Source organism: Ascaphus truei, chromosome 6, assembly GCF_040206685.1.
Source record: "Ascaphus truei isolate aAscTru1 chromosome 6, aAscTru1.hap1, whole genome shotgun sequence".
NCBI classification, from domain to species: Eukaryota; Metazoa; Chordata; class Amphibia; order Anura; family Ascaphidae; genus Ascaphus; species Ascaphus truei.
In genome coordinates, this window is record NC_134488.1 from 121,468,800 (window position 1) to 121,487,751 (window position 18,952).

General features: G+C 44.3%; 2 protein-coding genes across 2 annotated transcripts in view; both read left to right on the forward strand.

Moving 5' to 3' along the window:
• Window positions 1-9,447, forward strand: part of LOC142498145 (uncharacterized) — an 86,608-nt gene extending 77,161 nt beyond the window's left edge. The window contains exons 24-32 of the mRNA XM_075606652.1: window positions 164-193; window positions 607-651; window positions 1,385-1,435; window positions 1,856-1,909; window positions 4,398-4,451; window positions 7,014-7,067; window positions 7,472-8,698; window positions 8,865-8,894; window positions 9,422-9,447. Coding sequence (XP_075462767.1) covers window positions 164-193; window positions 607-651; window positions 1,385-1,435; window positions 1,856-1,909; window positions 4,398-4,451; window positions 7,014-7,067; window positions 7,472-8,698; window positions 8,865-8,894; window positions 9,422-9,447 — 1,571 coding nt within the window. The remainder of the gene's footprint in view (window positions 1-163; window positions 194-606; window positions 652-1,384; window positions 1,436-1,855; window positions 1,910-4,397; window positions 4,452-7,013; window positions 7,068-7,471; window positions 8,699-8,864; window positions 8,895-9,421) is intronic.
• Window positions 9,448-10,758: 1,311 nt separating this feature from the next.
• LOC142498146 (IgGFc-binding protein-like) lies at window positions 10,759-17,628 on the forward strand. Its single transcript, XM_075606653.1, has 7 exons — window positions 10,759-10,921; window positions 13,127-13,180; window positions 15,180-15,233; window positions 15,630-16,856; window positions 17,024-17,053; window positions 17,468-17,512; window positions 17,603-17,628. Exons 1-7 carry the CDS (start codon window positions 10,759-10,761, stop codon window positions 17,626-17,628), a joined length of 1,599 nt encoding a protein of 532 aa, XP_075462768.1.
• Window positions 17,629-18,952: the final 1,324 nt, after the last annotated feature.

The window sequence follows — 18,952 nt, forward strand, 5'->3', positions numbered from 1 at the left end:
ATTATCTGACTTTCTACCGTATTCATTTTCTTTTCCAATAACTCTGTTTTAATTTCTATCATTTTATTTCTATACAAATTTTGTTGGCACCATTTTAAGAGTAAGACTTTGAGTTGGAATTTTTAAAATGTCATTTTATGAGTCTAATCCTTTTTTTTATTAGGTCCTAGAGCTCTGGGTTCATGGATAAATGGTAAGTCAAAATTGCACATGGTCCTTTGGGATGAGTGAATATGTGGAAGAATGTCCTGCGAGGAGAGATGTTGAGAAACGTGTAGTGGAAAATCCATCCAGTTTCTAACACCAATGAGTTTGCGCATCTATGTATAATGCAGAATTCATCATTACTTGCAACCAACGCTATTGGCCATTGGCCATGTGGACATGAACAATTAAATGTTTTTTTTAAACTGCTTAAGCATTCCCACTAAATCCTATGTAAATCCCATAGTTATAATATCATGTGATACATTACTATATGTTGTTATAGCATAGCAAGTATTTAATAACATCAACAATTAGACATATCCTTCATGACACTGAACCTTGTCATCTTGATCAGCGGTTTTATATAAGACAAATTATTACTGGGTTTCTTGCTTTTAGGAAAATGGATCATACAAATGGGGCAACCATTGCAACCGAAAGAAAGTAAGTATTATAGTATATGTCTTATTCCGTATATACTGTGTGAACTAGATCTAAACTGTGTGCTTTTTTTAAAAGTTTGTTAAATTTTAAGAGTTTAACAGAGAAGTAGAAACCTAAGACAGAAGATATGCAGGAGGCCTGGGAGAGGGGATGGATGATAAACAGACCGGGCAATAAATGGATGATGTATTAGGGGAGCTAAACCCCTTTAATATTAAACACTTACCTCTGCAGCAATGCAGGTATCTATGCAGCAGAGAAACTGTGTGCCGAATATAATGGCGGCGTTTAAAGGTGCGCGTCACATGGGCCATTAGGAAGCCATAATGTTTCCGGCGCGGCTTCCTATTGGCCAGCGTGACCAGGACCGTTAAACTCCTCAGAGATACCTGCGGCACCTACGGAGGTAAGTATCTCTGGGAACAGTGAGTCTCTGGAGCTGAAATGAATGGTGTTCAGCTCCGGCGACCCCCGGCTTCTATCCTATAACAAAGAAAGAGGGGAAAAGATGGGCCGTAGCGCACGGTGTTTTGCTGCTTTAAATAAATATTGTTGAGACCTCGTGCTTGATCAGTGGAAGATGTATAAGACAGAGAGTAGAAAGGGAATGTCTGTATCATCGTCCTTTGTGGCAGCGATATGTTAGTGAGTAAGGGGATAGAGGATAACAAGGTGCGGCATAGGAAATGAATCAATCAGTTCTAACATTTTAACATATTCCCTGATGTTTCAGAAATAATAGTCATTGAAACGTTACCTGGTGGAAATGTTAAGAAGCCAAGTGGTGAGTACGTATGAAATACCTGTTAAGTATAAAACAGCATGGCACTCATCTTATTTCATTTATTCATTTTCTTACACATTTCTCTTATTTATTTAGTCAGAATCCTTAGCTTCTAAACCTGGGGAAAAACAGAAGCAGATTTATCAAAGCAAAAATATCCCAAAGCAGATTAGAAACCTGGTTCCCTGTGTTTACACTACTGTAATTGTGGCCCCAATTTGCAGCTGAGAGACGTTTATAAATACCCCCCCGTGTCCCATCTTGCATTGCATAACCTCGTGTTGTGTATGAGGGTTCTTAATGTAATTAAATGGTTGGGTGTTATGTACCTTGGAGCTATTTATATCTAACGTTTTACCTTGTCACCTCGATCAGCGATTTTATACAAAGACAAATCATTTCTGTGTTTCTTGCTTTTAGGAGAATGGATCATACATAAGGGGCAACCAACAACTGCACCGAAACCGAATGAAAGTAAGTATTATAATATAGCTCTTATTCCGTATATACTGTGTGAACTAGATCTAAACCGTGTTTATTAAAAATTGTTGAATTTTAAGAGTTTAACAGAAATGTAAAAATCTAAGACAGAAGATATGTAGGAGGCCTGGGAGAGGGGATAGTGAGAAAGTTAGAGCATGAACCATATATCCATCAGCAGATACCATTCTTGTCAGAGTTAGATGCTAAATACCAGTTTTTGCCCTATGTACGTTATCTGTGCACTCCCAGTAAAAGTGATACCATAAGCATTATAGCCAATGTCTTCCATGAAAAAACAAGTAACATACAGTACCAACAACAGGTAGAAAACCACTCAGTATTATATTACAATGCTATATTCTACATAGCATTGTAATATAATACTGAGTGTTGTTCTACCACGTCTGCTATATAAACACATCTGTAATGAGATGTTCTGCATGATAACTTCCTATATTGATTATGTTGCTTTAAGGCCCTAAAAATAGGACATAACTGGAAACATAGTCAATAGAGGTTATTCATTAAGATGCGATAGTGCCGATCGGCGCACTATGGTAAGGAAACTATGGTATGGAAACTCCAATAAAAGACAATGGGGGCTTCTGTGCGATACCCCCTGATCAGCCTTACAGGACCACAGACAGCTTTCCTGGGGCCAAGGACTACAGTTTCCCCTGGGCCCCCCTCCACAACCAACCCACCCCCTGTGTCGATGGCCTTGTGAGGCTTCCCCTCTATCTCACACCCCCATCTCTCCCCTCTCGCACCCACCTCTCTCTCCCACTCCCCCATCCCAGTGTTGGGGCCTTGCGAGACCCTCCCACCCTATATCTCTCCCACCCACCTCTCTCTTCACTACATCTCTCCCACCCACCTATCTCTTCCCTCCCATGCCTCCAACTCTCTTCCTTTTGCCCCCACCTCTCTCCCATACACATAACACTTCCCCTCCACATCACACACATAATACCCCCTCCTCCACATCACACACATCCCCACCCTGCACATCCACACATCACCCCCTGCACATCACACAAATCACCCCCCTGCACATCACACACATCACCCCCCTGCACTTCACACACAAACTTTATAAAATCCTGCCAATATTATTTATTTATTTATAAAATATTTTACCAGGAAGTAATACATTGAGAGTTACCTCTCGTTTTCAAGTATGTCCTGGGCACAGAGTAAAACAAATAGTACATGGTTACAAGTACAGTTACATAAATGAACAAGGTATACATTATATAAAAGACATTGCGTGCACAGTTAAAGAAAATATATATTATGAGCGTATGAAACAGTTACAGACCAGGTTAAAGTGTGAGACAGCCTTAGATTTGAAAGAACTTAAGCTGGTGGTGGATGTGAGAGTCTCTGGTAGGTTGTTCCAGTTTTGGGGTGCACGGAAGGAGAAGGAGGAACGTCCGGATACTTTGTTGAGCCTTGGGACCATGAATAGTCTTTTGGAGTCTGATCTCAGGTGATAGGTGCTGCTTGTGGTAGGGGTGAGGAGCTTGTTCAGGTAGCTGGGTAGCTTGCCCAGAAAGTATTTGAGGGTGAGACAGGAAAGGTGAACTTTGCGCCTAGACTCTAGTGATGACCAATCTATTTCTTTGAGCATTTCGCAGTGATGTGTGTTGTAGTTGCATTGGAGAACAAAATGACAAATTGAATTGTAGAGGGTGTCAAGTTTGCTAAGGTGGGTTTGAGGAGCCGAGCCATATACTATGTCTCCATAGTCAATAATTGGCATTAGCATCTGCTGACCAGGAGACTTAGGGAGGATTTGTTCCTGTAAAGTACCCCTAGTTTGGCATAGGTCTTGGTTGTCAGGGTATCAATGTGCATCCCGAATGTTAAGTGGAAGTCAAACCATAAGCCCAGGTATTTAAAACTAGGGACAGGTGTTAGGGTGGTGTTAGCGTTGGTTCTAATCAGGAGCTCAGTCACTGGAAGCTTTACAAATTTAGTCTTGGTCCCAAATACCATTGTTACAGTCTTGTCAGTGTTTAAAAACAGTTTGTTTTGGGAAATCCAGTTTTCGAAAATAAGCAGGATAAGCAGGAAATGCTACGCCTTTCACATGTGATAAATGACAACTGATTAATATTTTACCTACAACAGCCTTAATTGCCAGTCATTAATGGCACATTTAGCATTTTCTTGTCTTTTCCCATGTGTTGTTGAAACTCTGATGTAGCCCCACTAATATACCCCATAACCAAGGCAAACTGTGGGGAACACTAGCAATAGCTCACAATGAAGTCATCATGTTCAGTACCAACACACAGATGTTTTTGCTGTTGCTCTGTGGAAAGTTAGTGTGTATACAACTGTACCCACCTGTGATCTAAATCAGCAGAACAATATAGCAATGTGATAGTGAGCAAGGGGATAGCAGATAACATGGCATATGAAATAAGAGTCCATCAGTTCTACCATTTTAACATATTCCTTCATGTTTCAGAAATAATTGTCATTGAAACAACGTTACCTGGTGGAAAAAATAAGAAGCCAAATGGTGAGTATGTTTGAAATATCTGTATCGCGTACCCTGCAAATCACACACATCACACACATATAAATCCCCCTGCACATCACACACATTACTCCCCCCTGCACATCACACATACATCACCCCCTGCACATCACACATACATCACCCCCTGCACATCACATCCCGTCCCACCCCTGTATATCACACACCTCTCCCCTGCACATCACACACATCACCCCCTCCCCTTCACATCACTTCTCCCCATCACATCCCCCCTACCCTGTACATCACAATCCCTCCCACCCAGCACATCACATCCCCAGCACATCACATCAACTCCTCTTCACATCACATCCCCCCTGCACATCACACACATCCCCCCTGCACATCCCCCCCTCACCTGCACATCACCAACCCCCCTTCACACCCCCCGACCCTGCACATCAAAACCCCTCCCACCCAGCACATCACATACCATCCCCTGCAAACCACATCCCCTCCTGCACATCACATCACCTCCCCATAACATCACATCCCCTGCCACTGCACTACATCACCTCCCCCCTGCACATCACATCCCCCCTGCACATCACATCACCTCCCCCCTGCACATCACATCACCTCCCCCTGCACATCACCTCCCCCCTGCACATCACATCCCCCCTGCACATCACATCACCTCCCCCCTGCACATCACATCACCTCCCCCCTGCACATCACATCACCTCCCCTCTGCACATCACATCACCTCCCCCCTGCACATCACCTCCCCCCTACACATCACCTCCCCCCTGCACATCACATCACCTCCCCCCTGCACATCACCTCCCCCCTGCACATCACATCACCTCCCCCCTGCACATCACCTCCCCCCTACCCTGTACATCACAATCCCTCCCACCCAGCACATCACATCCCCAGCACATCACATCAACTCCTCTTCACATCACATCCCCCCTGCACATCCCCCCCTCACCTGCACATCACCAACCCCCCTTCACACCCCCCGACCCTGCACATCAAAACCCCCCCCCACCCAGCACATCGCATCCCATCCCCTGCAAACCACATCCCCTCCTGCACATCACATCACCTCCCCATAACATCACATCCCCTGCCACTGCACTACATCACCTCCCCCCTGCACATCACATCCCCCCTGCACATCACATCACCTCCCCCCTGCACATCACCTCCCCCCTGCACATCACATCACCTCCCCCCTGCACATCACATCACCGCTGCACATCACATCACCTCCCCTCTGCACATCACATCCCCCCTGCACATCACCTCCCCCCTGCACATCACCTCCCCCCTGCACATCACATCACCTCCCCCCTGTACATCACCTCCCCCCTGCACATCACATCACACCTGCACATCATATCACCTCCCCCCTGCACATCACCTCCCCCCTGCACATCACATTACCTCCCCCCTGCACATCACATCACCTCCCCCCTGCACATCACATCACCTCCCCCCTGCACATCACCTCCCCCCTACACATCACCTCCCCCCCTGCACATCACATCACCTCCCCCCCTGCACACCACATCACCCCCCTGCACATCACATCACCTCCCCCCCTGCACACCACATCACCCCCCTGCACACCACATCACCTCCCCCCCCCTGCACACCACATCACCTCCCCCCCCCTGCACACCACATCACCTCCCCCCTGCACATCACATCACCTCCCCTCCTCCTGAACATCACATCCACTCATCACGCGCGCGCACATTCGGAGCCGTGCAGTGCAGCCGCCAAACTTCCCGTGTGGGGGCGGGGGCTACATGGGAGGCTGTAACAGCATCAGAGAGAGGCCTGCTGCAGGGTGGGGGGGGGGAATCTGGGGCCTGGCAACTGGACACGTAGATGCCAACCCAGGCCAGAGGTCGGGTCCAACTCCAGCCGTCCAGGTCCCCCGCAGCCTCCGGGCCGGGGACGACTGTCCCAGCTCTTCCCCCTGTTGGCGGCTCGGAGCCCTATTGCAGCTTAATGAATAACGCCCGCTAAGTAATACTTCAGTCCTGATTCACTGTAGCGATACAAGGCAATCATTTCTAAGTGGTGCTAATACACGGGGCATCTTATTGCTCGTTGAAGTGATTTAGCTGGAAGGTAGCACCGCTTAGTACATCTGGACCAAACTTTATAAAAGCCTGCCAATAAGCAGGGAATGCTACGCCTTTCACATGTGATAAATGACAATTGATAAATATTTTTTCTACAACAGCCTGAATTGCCGGTCATTAATGGCACATTTAGCATTTTCTTGTATTTTCCCTTCTGCTGTGGATACTGAAGTAGCCCCACTAATATACCCCATAACCAAGGCAAACTGTGGGGAACACCAGCAATAGCTCACAATGAAGTCATCTTGTTCAGTACCAACACACAGATGTTTTTGCTGTTGCTCTGTGGAAAGTTAGTGTGTATACAACTGTACCCACCTGTGATCTAAATCAGCAGAACAATATAGCAATGTGATAGTGAGCAAGGGGATAGCAGATAACAAGGCATATGAAATAAGAGTCCATCAGTTCTACCATTTTAACATATTCCTTCATGTTTCAGAAATAATAATCACTGAAACAACGTTACCTGGTGGAAAAAATAAGAAGCCAAGTGGTGAGTACGTATGAAATATCTGTTACGTATAAAACAGCATGGCACTCATCTTATTTCATTTATCCATTTTCTTACACATTTCTCTTATTTATTAAGTCAGAATCCTTAGCTTCTAAAACTGGGGAAAAACAGAAGCAGATTTATCAAAGCAAAGAAAATCCCAAAGCAGATAAGAAACCTGGTTCCCTGTGTTTGCACTACTGTAGTTGTGGCCCCAATTTGCAGCCGAGAGACTTTTATAAATAACCCCCTTGTCTCATCTTGCATTGCATAACCTCGTGTTGTGTATGAGGGTTCTTAATGTAATTAAATGGTTGGTGTTATGTACCTTGGAGCTATTTATATCTAACGTTTTACTTAACAGAGAATGATGAAATTCTCATGCTGACTGTATTCTTTTTCAGGGCCTGGAGCAGTGACTCCCATGGGCAAAGAGTTTATCACAGTGTTTATGCAGAATCACAACCCCAAGGAGACTCCTCAACTGGAGCTTCTGGTTACCGGCTCCTCACCATCCACCTCGGTCTCTGTCACCATTAACAAATCTAACTTTAAGAAACACCTAAAGGTTGGGAAAGGGGAAACAGTGACAATTCCTATTGCAGAACCTGTAGAGATGCACGGGACTGGCAAATTTCCGCATTCCGTGGTGATTAAAGCTGATGCTGACATTGCAGTGGTTTCGCGTAACTATAAATATGCCAGTGCTGATACAAGTTTACTTTACCCAGTGCATCAGTTGGGAGTTCAGTATTATATAATTACCCCTCCGTGGGGACCTGAGTCCACATACAAAGAGTTCTCTGTGGTCACATACGATAAGAGCACAACTGTTGATGTCTACCTAAAAGGAGCTGTAAATTTCCAAGGAAAGGTTTACCCAAAGGGTAGCAAGCTAACACTGACCCTTGAACCATTCCAAGCTGTCCAGTTTCAGAGCCCAGATGACCTTTCAGGCACTAAGGTGATTTCTCGACACCCTGTAGCAGTCCTGAGTGGGCACACCTGCTCTAAAAAGAATGGAGAATGTGACCACGTCTATGAACAGCTCTTACCTGTTGACAGCTGGGGAACCACATTCTTTGTGCCGCCCTTGTCCTTCCAGCCTAAGTCTGATGTTGTATTTGTTGTGGCTTCCCAAAACACACGCATTGATCACCAATCTGGGACAGAAAAAAGAACCAAAAATGTGAAAGCTGGAGAAGTGATCCAGATTGAAATTAAACAAACATCACCTCTATCCATCCACGCAAGTGACAAGATTCAGGTCTTGTTTTATGGCACTGGTGGGACATTCAAAGATAAATCCTTTGACCCTTTCCTTACCAACGTACCTGACATTGAACAATTTTGTTTCACTTATGAACTTACTGGACAAGCCAAGTTTGAAACCAATCTGGCTATTATTTTAACCAAGACTTTGGCGGCACCAGGAATCACTTTTGATGGGAAAGCTCCAGGAGAAATTAAGTGGAAGGTATTCCCTGGATCAGAGTACTCTTGGGGAGAATATAGCTATGGTGGTGGCTTCAGCATCCACAAGATGCAGCACCTTACAGTACCGTTTGGACTTCTGAGCATTGGCTACTCTGAGCGCATTGGCTATGGATCTGTGGCACCTTGCATCAATGGTAAATTATCTGACTTTCTACCGTATTCATTTTCTTTTCCAATAACTCTGTTTTAATTTCTACCATTTTATTTCTATACAACTTTGTTGGCACCATTTTAAGAGTAAGACTTTGAGTTGGAATTTTAAAAATGTCATTTTATGAGTCTAATCCTTTTTTTTATTAGGTCCTAGAGCTCTGGGTTCATGGATAAATGGTAAGTCAAAATTGAGATGAGTGAATATGTGGAAGAATGTCCTGCGAGGAGAGATGTTGAGAAACGTGTAGTGGAAAATCCATCCAGTTTCTAACATTAATGAGTTTGCGCATCTATGTATAATGCAGAATTCCTCATTACTTGCAACCAACGCTATTGGCCATGTGGACATGATGAACAATTAAATGTTTTTTTTTAACTGCTTAAGCATTCCCACTAAATCCTATGTAAATCCCATAGTTATATGATGTGATACATTACCATATGTTGTTATAGCATAGCAAGTATTTAATAACATCAACAATTAGACATATCCTTCATGACACTGAACCTTGTCATCTCGATCAGCGGTTTTATATAAGACAAATTATTACTGGGTTTCTTGCTTTTAGGAAAATGGATCATTCAAATGGGGCAACCATTGCAACCGAAAGAAAGTAAGTATTATAGTATATGTCTTATTCCGTATATACTGTGTGAACTAGATCTAAACTGTGTGCTTTTTTTAAAGTTTGTTGAATTTTAAGAGTTTAACAGAGAAGTAAAAATCTAAGACAGAAGATATGCAGGAGGCCTGGGAGAGGGGATGGATGATAAACAGACCGGGCAATAAATGGATGATGTATTAGGGGAGCTAAACCCCTTTAATATCAGCTCCGGGGGCCCCCGCAACCATAAACACTTACCTCTGCAGCAGTGCAGGTATCTATGCAGCAGAGAAACTGTGTGCCGAATATAATGGCGGCGTTTAAAGGTGCGCGTCACATGGGCCATTAGGAAGCCATAATGTTTCCGGCGCGGCTTCCTATTGGCCAGCGTGACCAGGACCGTTAAACTCCTCAGCGATACCTGCGGCACCTACGGAGGTAAGTATCTCTGGGAACAGTGAGTTTCTGGAGCTGAAATGAATGGTGTTCAGCTCCGGCGACCCCCGGCTTCTATCCTATAACAAAGAAAGAGGGGAAAAGATGGGCCGTAGCGCACGGTGTTTTGCTGCTTTAAATAAATATTGTTGAGACATCGTGCTTGATCAGTGGAAGATGTATAAGACAGAGAGTAGAAAGAGAATGTCTGTATCATCGTCCTTTGTGGCAGCGATATGTTAGTGAGTAAGGGGATAGGGGATAACAAGGTGCGGCATAGGAAATGAATCAATCAGTTCTAACATGTTAACATATTCCCTGATGTTTCAGAAATAATAGTCATTGAAACGTTACCTGGTGGAAATGTTAAGAAGCCAAGTGGTGAGTACGTATGAAATACCTGTTAAGTATAAAACAGCATGGCACTCATCTTATTTCATTTATCCATTTTCTTACACATTTCTCTTATTTATTTTGTCAGAATCATTAGCTTCTAAACCTGGGGAAAAACAGAAGCAGATTTATCAAAGCAAAAATATCCCAAAGCAGATTAGAAACCTGGTTCCCTGTGTTTACACTACTGTAATTGTGGCCCCAATTTGCAGCTGAGAGACGTTTATAAATAACCCCCCCGTGTCCCATCTTGCATTGCATAACCTCGTGTTGTGTATGAGGGTTCTTAATGTAATTAAATGGTTGGGTGTTATGTACCTTGGAGCTATTTATATCTAACGTTTTACCTTGTCAGCTCGATCAGCGATTTTATACAAAGACAAATCATTTCTGTGTTTCTTGCTTTTAGGAGAATGGATCATACATAAGGGGCAACCAACAACTGCACCGAAACCGAATGAAAGTAAGTATTATAATATAGCTCTTATTCCGTATATACTGTGTGAACTAGATCTAAACCGTGTTTATTAAAAATTGTTGAATTTTAAGAGTTTAACAGAAATGTAAAAATCTAAGACAGAAGATATGTAGGAGGCCTGGGAGAGGGGATGGTGAGAAAGTTAGAGCATGAACCATATATCCATCAGCAGATACCATTCTTGTCAGAGTTAGATACTAAATACCAGTTTTTGCCCTATGTACGTTATCTGTGCACTCCCAGTAAAAGTGATACCATAAGCATTATAGCCAATGTCTTCCATGAAAAAACAAGTAACATACAGTACCAACAACAGGTAGAAAACCACTCAGTATTATATTACAATGCTATATTCTACATAGTATTGTAATATAATACTGAGTGTTGTTCTACCACGTCTGCTATATAAACACATCTGTAATGAGATGTTCTGCATGATAACTTCCTATATTAATTATGTTGCTTTAAGGCCCTAAGAATAGGACATCCGTAACATAACTGGAAACATAGTCAATAGAGGTTATTCATTAAGATGCGATAGTGCCGATCGGCGCACTATGGTAAGGAAACTATGGTATGGAAACTCCAATAAAAGACAATGGGGGCTTCTGTGCGATACCCCCTGATCAGCCTTACAGGACCACAGACAGCTTTCCTGGGGCCAAGGACTACAGTTTCCCCTGGGCCCCCCTCCACAACCAACCCACCCCCTGTGTCGATGGCCTTGTGAGGCTTCCCCTCTATCTCACATCCCCATCTCTCCCCTCTCGCACCCACCTCTCTCTCCCACTCCCCCATCCCAGTGTTGGGGCCTTGCGAGACCCTCCCACCCTATATCTCTCCCACCCACCTCTCTCTTCACTACATCTCTCCCACCCACCTCTCTCTTCCCTCCCATGCCTCCAACTCTCTTCCTTTTGCCCCCACCTCTCTCCCATACACATAACACTCCCCCTCCACATCACACACATAATACCCCCTCCTCCACATCACACACATCCCCACCCTGCACATCCACACATCACCCCCTGCACATCACACACATCACCCCCCTGCACATCACACACATCACCCCCCTGCACTTCACACACAAACTTTATAAAATCCTGCCAATATTATTTATTTATTTATAAAATATTTTACCAGGAAGTAATACATTGAGAGTTACCTCTCGTTTTCAAGTATGTCCTGGGCACAGAGTAAAACAAATAGTACATGGTTACAAGTACAGTTACATAAATGAACAAGGTATACATTATATACAAGACATTGCGTGCACAGTTAAAGAAAATATATATTATGAGCGTATGAAACAGTTACAGACCAGGTTAAAGTGTGAGACAGCCTTAGATTTGAAAGAACTTAAGCTGGTGGTGGATATGAGAGTCTCTGGTAGGTTGTTCCAGTTTTGGGGTGCACGGAAGGAGAAGGAGGAATGTCCGGATACTTTGTTGAGCCTTGGGACCATGAATAGTCTTTTGGAGTCTGATCTCAGGTGATAGGTGCTGCATGTGGTAGGGGTGAGGAGCTTGTTCAGGTAGCTGGGTAGCTTGCCCAGAAAGTATTTGAGGGTGAGACAGGAAAGGTGAACTTTGCGCCTAGACTCTAGTGATGACCAATCTATTTCTTTGAGCATTTCGCAGTGATGTGTGTTGTAGTTGCATTGGAGAACAAAATGACAAATTGAATTGTAGAGGGTGTCAAGTTTGCTAAGGTGGGTTTGAGGAACCGAGCCATATACTATGTCTCCATAGTCAATAATTGGCATTAGCATCTGCTGTGCAATACGCTTTCTGACCAGGAGACTTAGGTAGGATTTGTTCCTGTAAAGTACCCCTAGTTTGGCATAGGTCTTGGTTGTCAGGGTATCAATGTGCATCCCGAATGTTAAGTGGAAGTCAAACCATAAGCCCAGGTATTTAAAACTAGGGACAGGTGTTAGGGTGGTGTTAGCGTTGGTTCTAATCAGGAGCTCAGTCACTGGAAGCTTTACAAATTTATTCTTGGTCCCAAATACCATTGTTACAGTCTTGTCAGTGTTTAAAAACAGTTTGTTTTGGGAAATCCAGTTTTCGAAAATAAGCAGGATAAGCAGGAAATGCTACGCCTTTCACATGTCATAAATGACAACTGATTAATATTTTACCTACAACAGCCTTAATTGCCAGTCATTAATGGCACATTTAGCATTTTCTTGTCTTTTCCCATGTGTTGTTGAAACTCTGAAGTAGCCCCACTAATATTCCCCATAACCAAGGCAAACTGTGGGGAACACTAGCAATAGCTCACAATGAAGTCATCATGTTCAGTACCAACACACAGATGTTTTTGCTGTTGCTCTGTGGAAAGTTAGTGTGTATACAACTGTACCCACCTGTAATCTAAATCAGCAGAACAATATAGCAATGGGATAGTGAGCAAGGGGATAGCAGATAACAAGGCATATGAAATAAGAGTCCATCAGTACTACCATTTTAACATATTCCTTCATGTTTCAGAAATAATTGTCATTGAAACAACGTTATCTGGTGGAAAAAATAAGAAGCCAAGTGGTGAGTATGTTTGAAATATCTGTATCGCGTACCCTGCAAATCACACACATATAAATCCCCCTGCACATCACACACATTACTCCCCCCTGCACATCACACATACATCACACACACATAAATCCCCCTGCACATCACACACATTACTCCCCCCTGCACATCACACATACATCACCCCCTGCACATCACACATACATCACCCCCTGCTCATCACATCCCGTCCCACCCTGTATATCACACACCTCTCCCCTGCACATCACACACATCACCCCCTCCACTTCACATCACTTCTCCCCATCACATCCCCCCTACCCTGTACATCACAATCCCTCCCACCCAGCTCATCACATCCCCAGCACATCACATCAACTCCTCTTCACATCACACCCCCCTGCACATCACACACATCCCTCCTGCACATCCCCCCCTCACCTGCACATCACCAACCCCCCTTCACACCCCCCGACCCTGCAAATCAAAACCCCTCCCACCCAGCACATCGCATCCCATCCCCTGCAAACCACATCCCCTCCTGCACATCACCTCTCCTCTGCACATCACATCACCCCTGCACATCACATCACCTCCCCTCTGCACATCACATCACATCACCTCTCCCTGCACATCACCTCCCCCCTGCACATCACCTCCCCCCTGCACATCACATCACCTCCCCCCTGCACATCACATCACCTCCCCCCTGCACATCACCTCCCCCCTGCACATCACATCACCTCCCCCATGCACATCACATCACCTCCCCCCTGCACATCACAGAACCTCCCCTCTGCACATCACCTCCCCCCTGCACATCACATCACCCCTGCACATCACATCACCTCTCCTCTGCACATCACATCACATCACCTCCCCCCTGCACATCACCTCCCCCTGCACATCACATCACCTCCCCCCTGCACATCACCTACCCCCTGCACATCACCTCCCCCCTGCACATCACCTCCCCCCTGCACATCACCTCCCCCCTGCACATCACCTCCCCCCTGCACATCACATCACCCCTGCACATCACATCACCTCCCCCCTGCACATCACATCACCTCCCCCTGCACATCACATCACCTCCCCCCTACACATCACCTCCCCCCTACACATCACCTCCCCCCCTGCACATCACATCACCTCCCCTCCTCCTGAACATCACATCCACTCATCACGCGCGCGCACATTCGGAGCCGCACAGTGCAGCCGCCAAACTTCTTCTGTGGGGGCGGGGGCTACATGGGAGGCTGCAACATCAGAGAGAGGCCTGCTGCAGGGGGAGGAATCTGGGGCCTGGCAACCGGACACGTAGATGCCAACCCAGGCCAGAGGTCCGTTCCAGCTGCAGTCGGCCAGTTTCCCCGCAGTCTCCGGGCCCAAGACAACTGCCCCAGCTCTTCCCCGTGTTGGCGGCTCTGAGCCCTATTGCAGTTTAATGAATAACGCCCGCTAAGTAATATTTAATTCCTCATTCACTGTAGCAATACAAGGCAATCATTTCTAAGTGGTGCTAATACATGGGGCATCTTATTGCTCGTTGAAGTGATTTAGCTGGAAGGTAGCACCGCTTAGTACATCTGGACTAAACTTTATAAAAGCCTGCCAATAAGCAGGACATGCTACGCCTTTCACATGTGATAAATGACAATTGATAAATATTTTTTCTACAACAGCCTGAATGTCCGGTCATTAATGGCACATTTAGCATTTTCTTGTCTTTTCCCTTCTGCTGTGGATACTGAAGTAGCACCACTAATATACCCCATAACCAAGGCAAACTGTGGGGAACACCAGCAATAGCTCACAATGAAGTCATCATGTTCAGTACCAACACATAGATGTTTTTGCTGTTGCTCTGTGGAAAGTTAGTGTGTATACAACTGTACCCACCTGTGATCTAAATCAGCAGAACAATATAGCAAGGGGATAGCAGATAACAAGGCATATGAAATAAGAGTCCATCAGTACTACCATTTTAACATATTCCTTCATGTTTCAGAAATAATAATCACTGAAACAACGTTACCTGGTGGAAAAAATAAGAAGCCAAGTGGTGAGTACGTATGAAATATCTGTTAAGTATAAAACAGCATGGCACTCATCTTATTTCATTTATCCATTTACTTACACATTTCTCTTATTTATTTAGTCAGAATCCTTAGCTTCTAAAACTGGGGAAAAACAGAAGCAGATTTATCAAAGCAAAAATATCCCAAAGCAGATTAGAAACCTGGTTCCCAGTGTTTACACTACTGTAGTTGCCGAGAGACTTTTATAAATAACCCCCCCCCCCCCCGTGTCCCATCTTGCATTGCATAAACTCTTCTTGTGTATGAGGGGTCTTAATGTAATTAAATGGTTGGTGTTATGTACCTTGGAGCTATTTATATCTAACATTTTACTTAACAGAGGATGATGAAATTCTCATGCTGACTGTATTCTTTTTCAGGGCCTGGAGCAGTGACTCCCATGGGCAAAGAGTTTATCACAGCGTTTATGCAGAATCACAACCCCAAGGAGACTCCTCAACTGGAGCTTCTGGTTACCGGCTCCTCACCATCCACCTCGGTCTCTGTCACCATTAACAAATCTAACTTTAAGAAACACCTAAAGGTTGGGAAAGGGGAAACAGTGACAATTCCTATTGCAGAACCTGTAGAGATGCACGGGACTGGCAAATTTCCGCATTCCGTGGTGATTAAAGCTGATGCTGACATTGCAGTGGTTTCGCGTAACTATAAATATGCCAGTGCTGATACAAGTTTACTTTACCCAGTGCATCAGTTGGGAGTTCAGTATTATATAATTACCCCTCCGTGGGGACCTGAGTCCACATACAAAGAGTTCTCTGTGGTCGCATACGATAAGAGCACAACTGTTGATGTCTACCTAAAAGGAGCTGTAAATTTCCAAGGAAAGGTTTACCCAAAGGGTAGCAAGCTAACACTGACCCTGGAACCATTCCAAGCTGTCCAGTTTCAGAGCCCAGATGACCTTTCAGGCACTAAGGTGATTTCTCGACATCCTGTAGCAGTCCTGAGTGGGCACACCTGCTCTAAAAAGAATGGAGAATGTGACCACGTCTATGAACAGCTCTTACCTGTTGACAGCTGGGGAACCACATTCTTTGTGCCGCCCTTGTCCTTCCAGCCTAAGTCTGATGTTGTATTTGTTGTGGCTTCCCAAAACACACGCATTGATCACCAATCTGGGACAGAAAAAAGAACCAAAAATGTGAAAGCTGGAGAAGTGATCCAGATTGAAATTAAACAAACATCACCTCTATCCATCCACGCAAGTGACAAGATTCAGGTCTTGTTTTATGGCACTGGTGGGACATTCAAAGATAAATCCTTTGACCCTTTCCTTACCAACGTACCTGACATTGAACAATTTTGTTTCACTTATGAACTTACTGGACAAGCCAAGTTTGAAACCAATCTGGCTATTATTTTAACCAAGACTTTGGCGGCACCAGGAATCACTTTTGATGGGAAAGCTCCAGGAGAAATTAAGTGGAAGGTATTCCCTGGATCAGAGTACTCTTGGGGAGAATATAGCTATGGTGGTGGCTTCAGCATCCACAAGATGCAGCACCTTACAGTACCGTTTGGACTTCTGAGCATTGGCTACTCTGAGCGCATTGGCTATGGGTCTGTGGCACCTTGCATCAATGGTAAATTATCTGACTTTCTACCGTATTCATTTTCTTTTCCAATAACTCTGTTTTAATTTCTACCATTTTATTTCTATACAAATTTTGTTGGCACCATTTTAAGAGTATGACTTTGAGTTGGAATTTTAAAAATGTCATTTTATGAGTCTAATCCTTTTTTTTATTAGGTCCTAGAGCTCTGGGTTCATGGATAAATGGTAAGTCAAAATTGCACATGGTCCTTTGAGATGAGTGAATATGTGGAAGAATGTCCTGGGAGGAGAGATGTTGAGAAACGTGTAGTGGAAAATCCATCCAGTTTCTAACATTAATGAGTTTGCGCATCTATGTATAATGCAGAATTCCTCATTACTTGCAACCAACGCTATTGGCCATTGGCCATGTGGACATGATGAACAATTAAATGTTTTTTTTTTAACTGCTTAAGCATTCCCACTAAATCCTATGTAAATCCCATAGTTATATGATGTGATACATTACCATATGTTGTTATAGCATAGCAAGTATTTAATAACATCAACAATTAGACATATCCTTCATGACACTGAACCTTGTCATCTCGATCAGCGGTTTTATATAAGACAAATTATTACTGGGTTTCTTGCTTTTAGGAAAATGGATCATACAAATGGGGCAACCATTGCAACCGAAAGAAAGTAAGTATTATAGTATATGTCTTATTCCGTATATACTGTGTGAACTAGATCTAAACTGTGTGCTTTTTTTAAAGTTTGTTGAATTTTAAGAGTTTAACAGAGAAGTAAAAATATAAGACAGAAGATATGCAGGAGGCCTGGGAGAGGGGATGGATGATAAACAGACCGGGCAATAAATGGATGATGTATTAGGGGAGCTAAACCCCTTTAATATCAGCTCCGGGGGCCCCCGCAACCATAAACACTTACCTCTGTAGCAGTGCAGGTATCTATGCAGCAGAGAAACTGTGTGCCGAATATAATGGCGGCGTTTAAAGGTGCGCGTCACAAGGGCCATTAGGAAGCCATAACGTTTCCGGCGCGGCTTGCTATTGGCCAGCGTGACCAGGACCGTTAAACTCCTCAGCGATACCTGCGGCACCTACGGAGGTAAGTATCTCTGGAAAGAAATGAAAATGATTATTGAAGCAAAAAGTGGCACTGTGTGCTCATTTGCATGTCATTTCCCAGAATCCCTTGCTGCAGTGAAAGTGCTGTGTGCTGGGTGATAATGGGTAAAGGCGGGGTTGCAGACCTGCCTAATACATGCAGATGAGCATACAGTTGTATTTACATTTGCATATTTGCTTTGCTGTGGAGGGTTTTTGTCACTTTTTTTACTCACCATAACTTAACTCAGTATTATGGTTGGCCCATCCTTTAGCTTCTTTGCATACCCAGTTAATCAACCCCACACTGATGAGACCCATTAAGGTTGAAACGGCTGTCTGTGGGTGGTTTTCTGGGTATGCACCTTAACCCTGGCTGTGCTCAAAGCTGTGACCATACAGCAAGCTTAAGCCTATAGGGAACCATGTTAAAAATGGTTTTTGAAGCAAAAAGTGGCACTGTGTGCTCATTTGCATGTCATTTCCCATAATCCGTTGCTGCAGTGCAAGTGCTGTGTGCTGAGTGATAATGGGGAAAGGCCGGGTTGCAGACCTGCCTAAGACATGCAGATGAGCATACAGTTGTATTTACATTTATATATATATATATCTTGGGACTCTAATTCATTAGTGCTAATGTCAGTTATAACTACACAAGGTTGAAAACAGCACTTAACACTTCGTTAGTGAGCTTTGGCAATGCAACGTTGCGGTGTCATGTGACATTATGTTGCCATTTGGCGATGCTTCATCAGGAGAACAGGTAAGAGACACAGAGGCCCTGCGCTCTCCCCCTGCAATCAATCTGAATGTTTTGGAGAAATGCGCGGGGCCTCTGTATGCGCGGCGCTCCTCTTAAAAAATTGTGCGCCCGTGCACTACATACATGGTTTTTATTCCGTTTGTTGCAGAATTGAAGCAGGGGGAATCCGGAGCTAAACCCCTTTAATATCAGCTCCGGGGGCCCCCGCAACCATAAACACTTACCTCTGTAGCAATGCAGGTATCTATG

Bases quoted from the DNA above. Each gene is read 5' to 3' on its own strand.
- LOC142498146 (XM_075606653.1), top strand. From the start codon at position 10,759: ATGGTGAGAAAGTTAGAGCATGAACCATATATCCATCAGCAGATACCA. The intron at 15,234-15,629 runs GTGAGTACGTAT...ATTCTTTTTCAG, and splicing joins AAAAAATAAGAAGCCAAGTG to GGCCTGGAGCAGTGACTCCC. The intron at 16,857-17,023 runs GTAAATTATCTG...TTTTTTTATTAG, and splicing joins TGTGGCACCTTGCATCAATG to GTCCTAGAGCTCTGGGTTCA.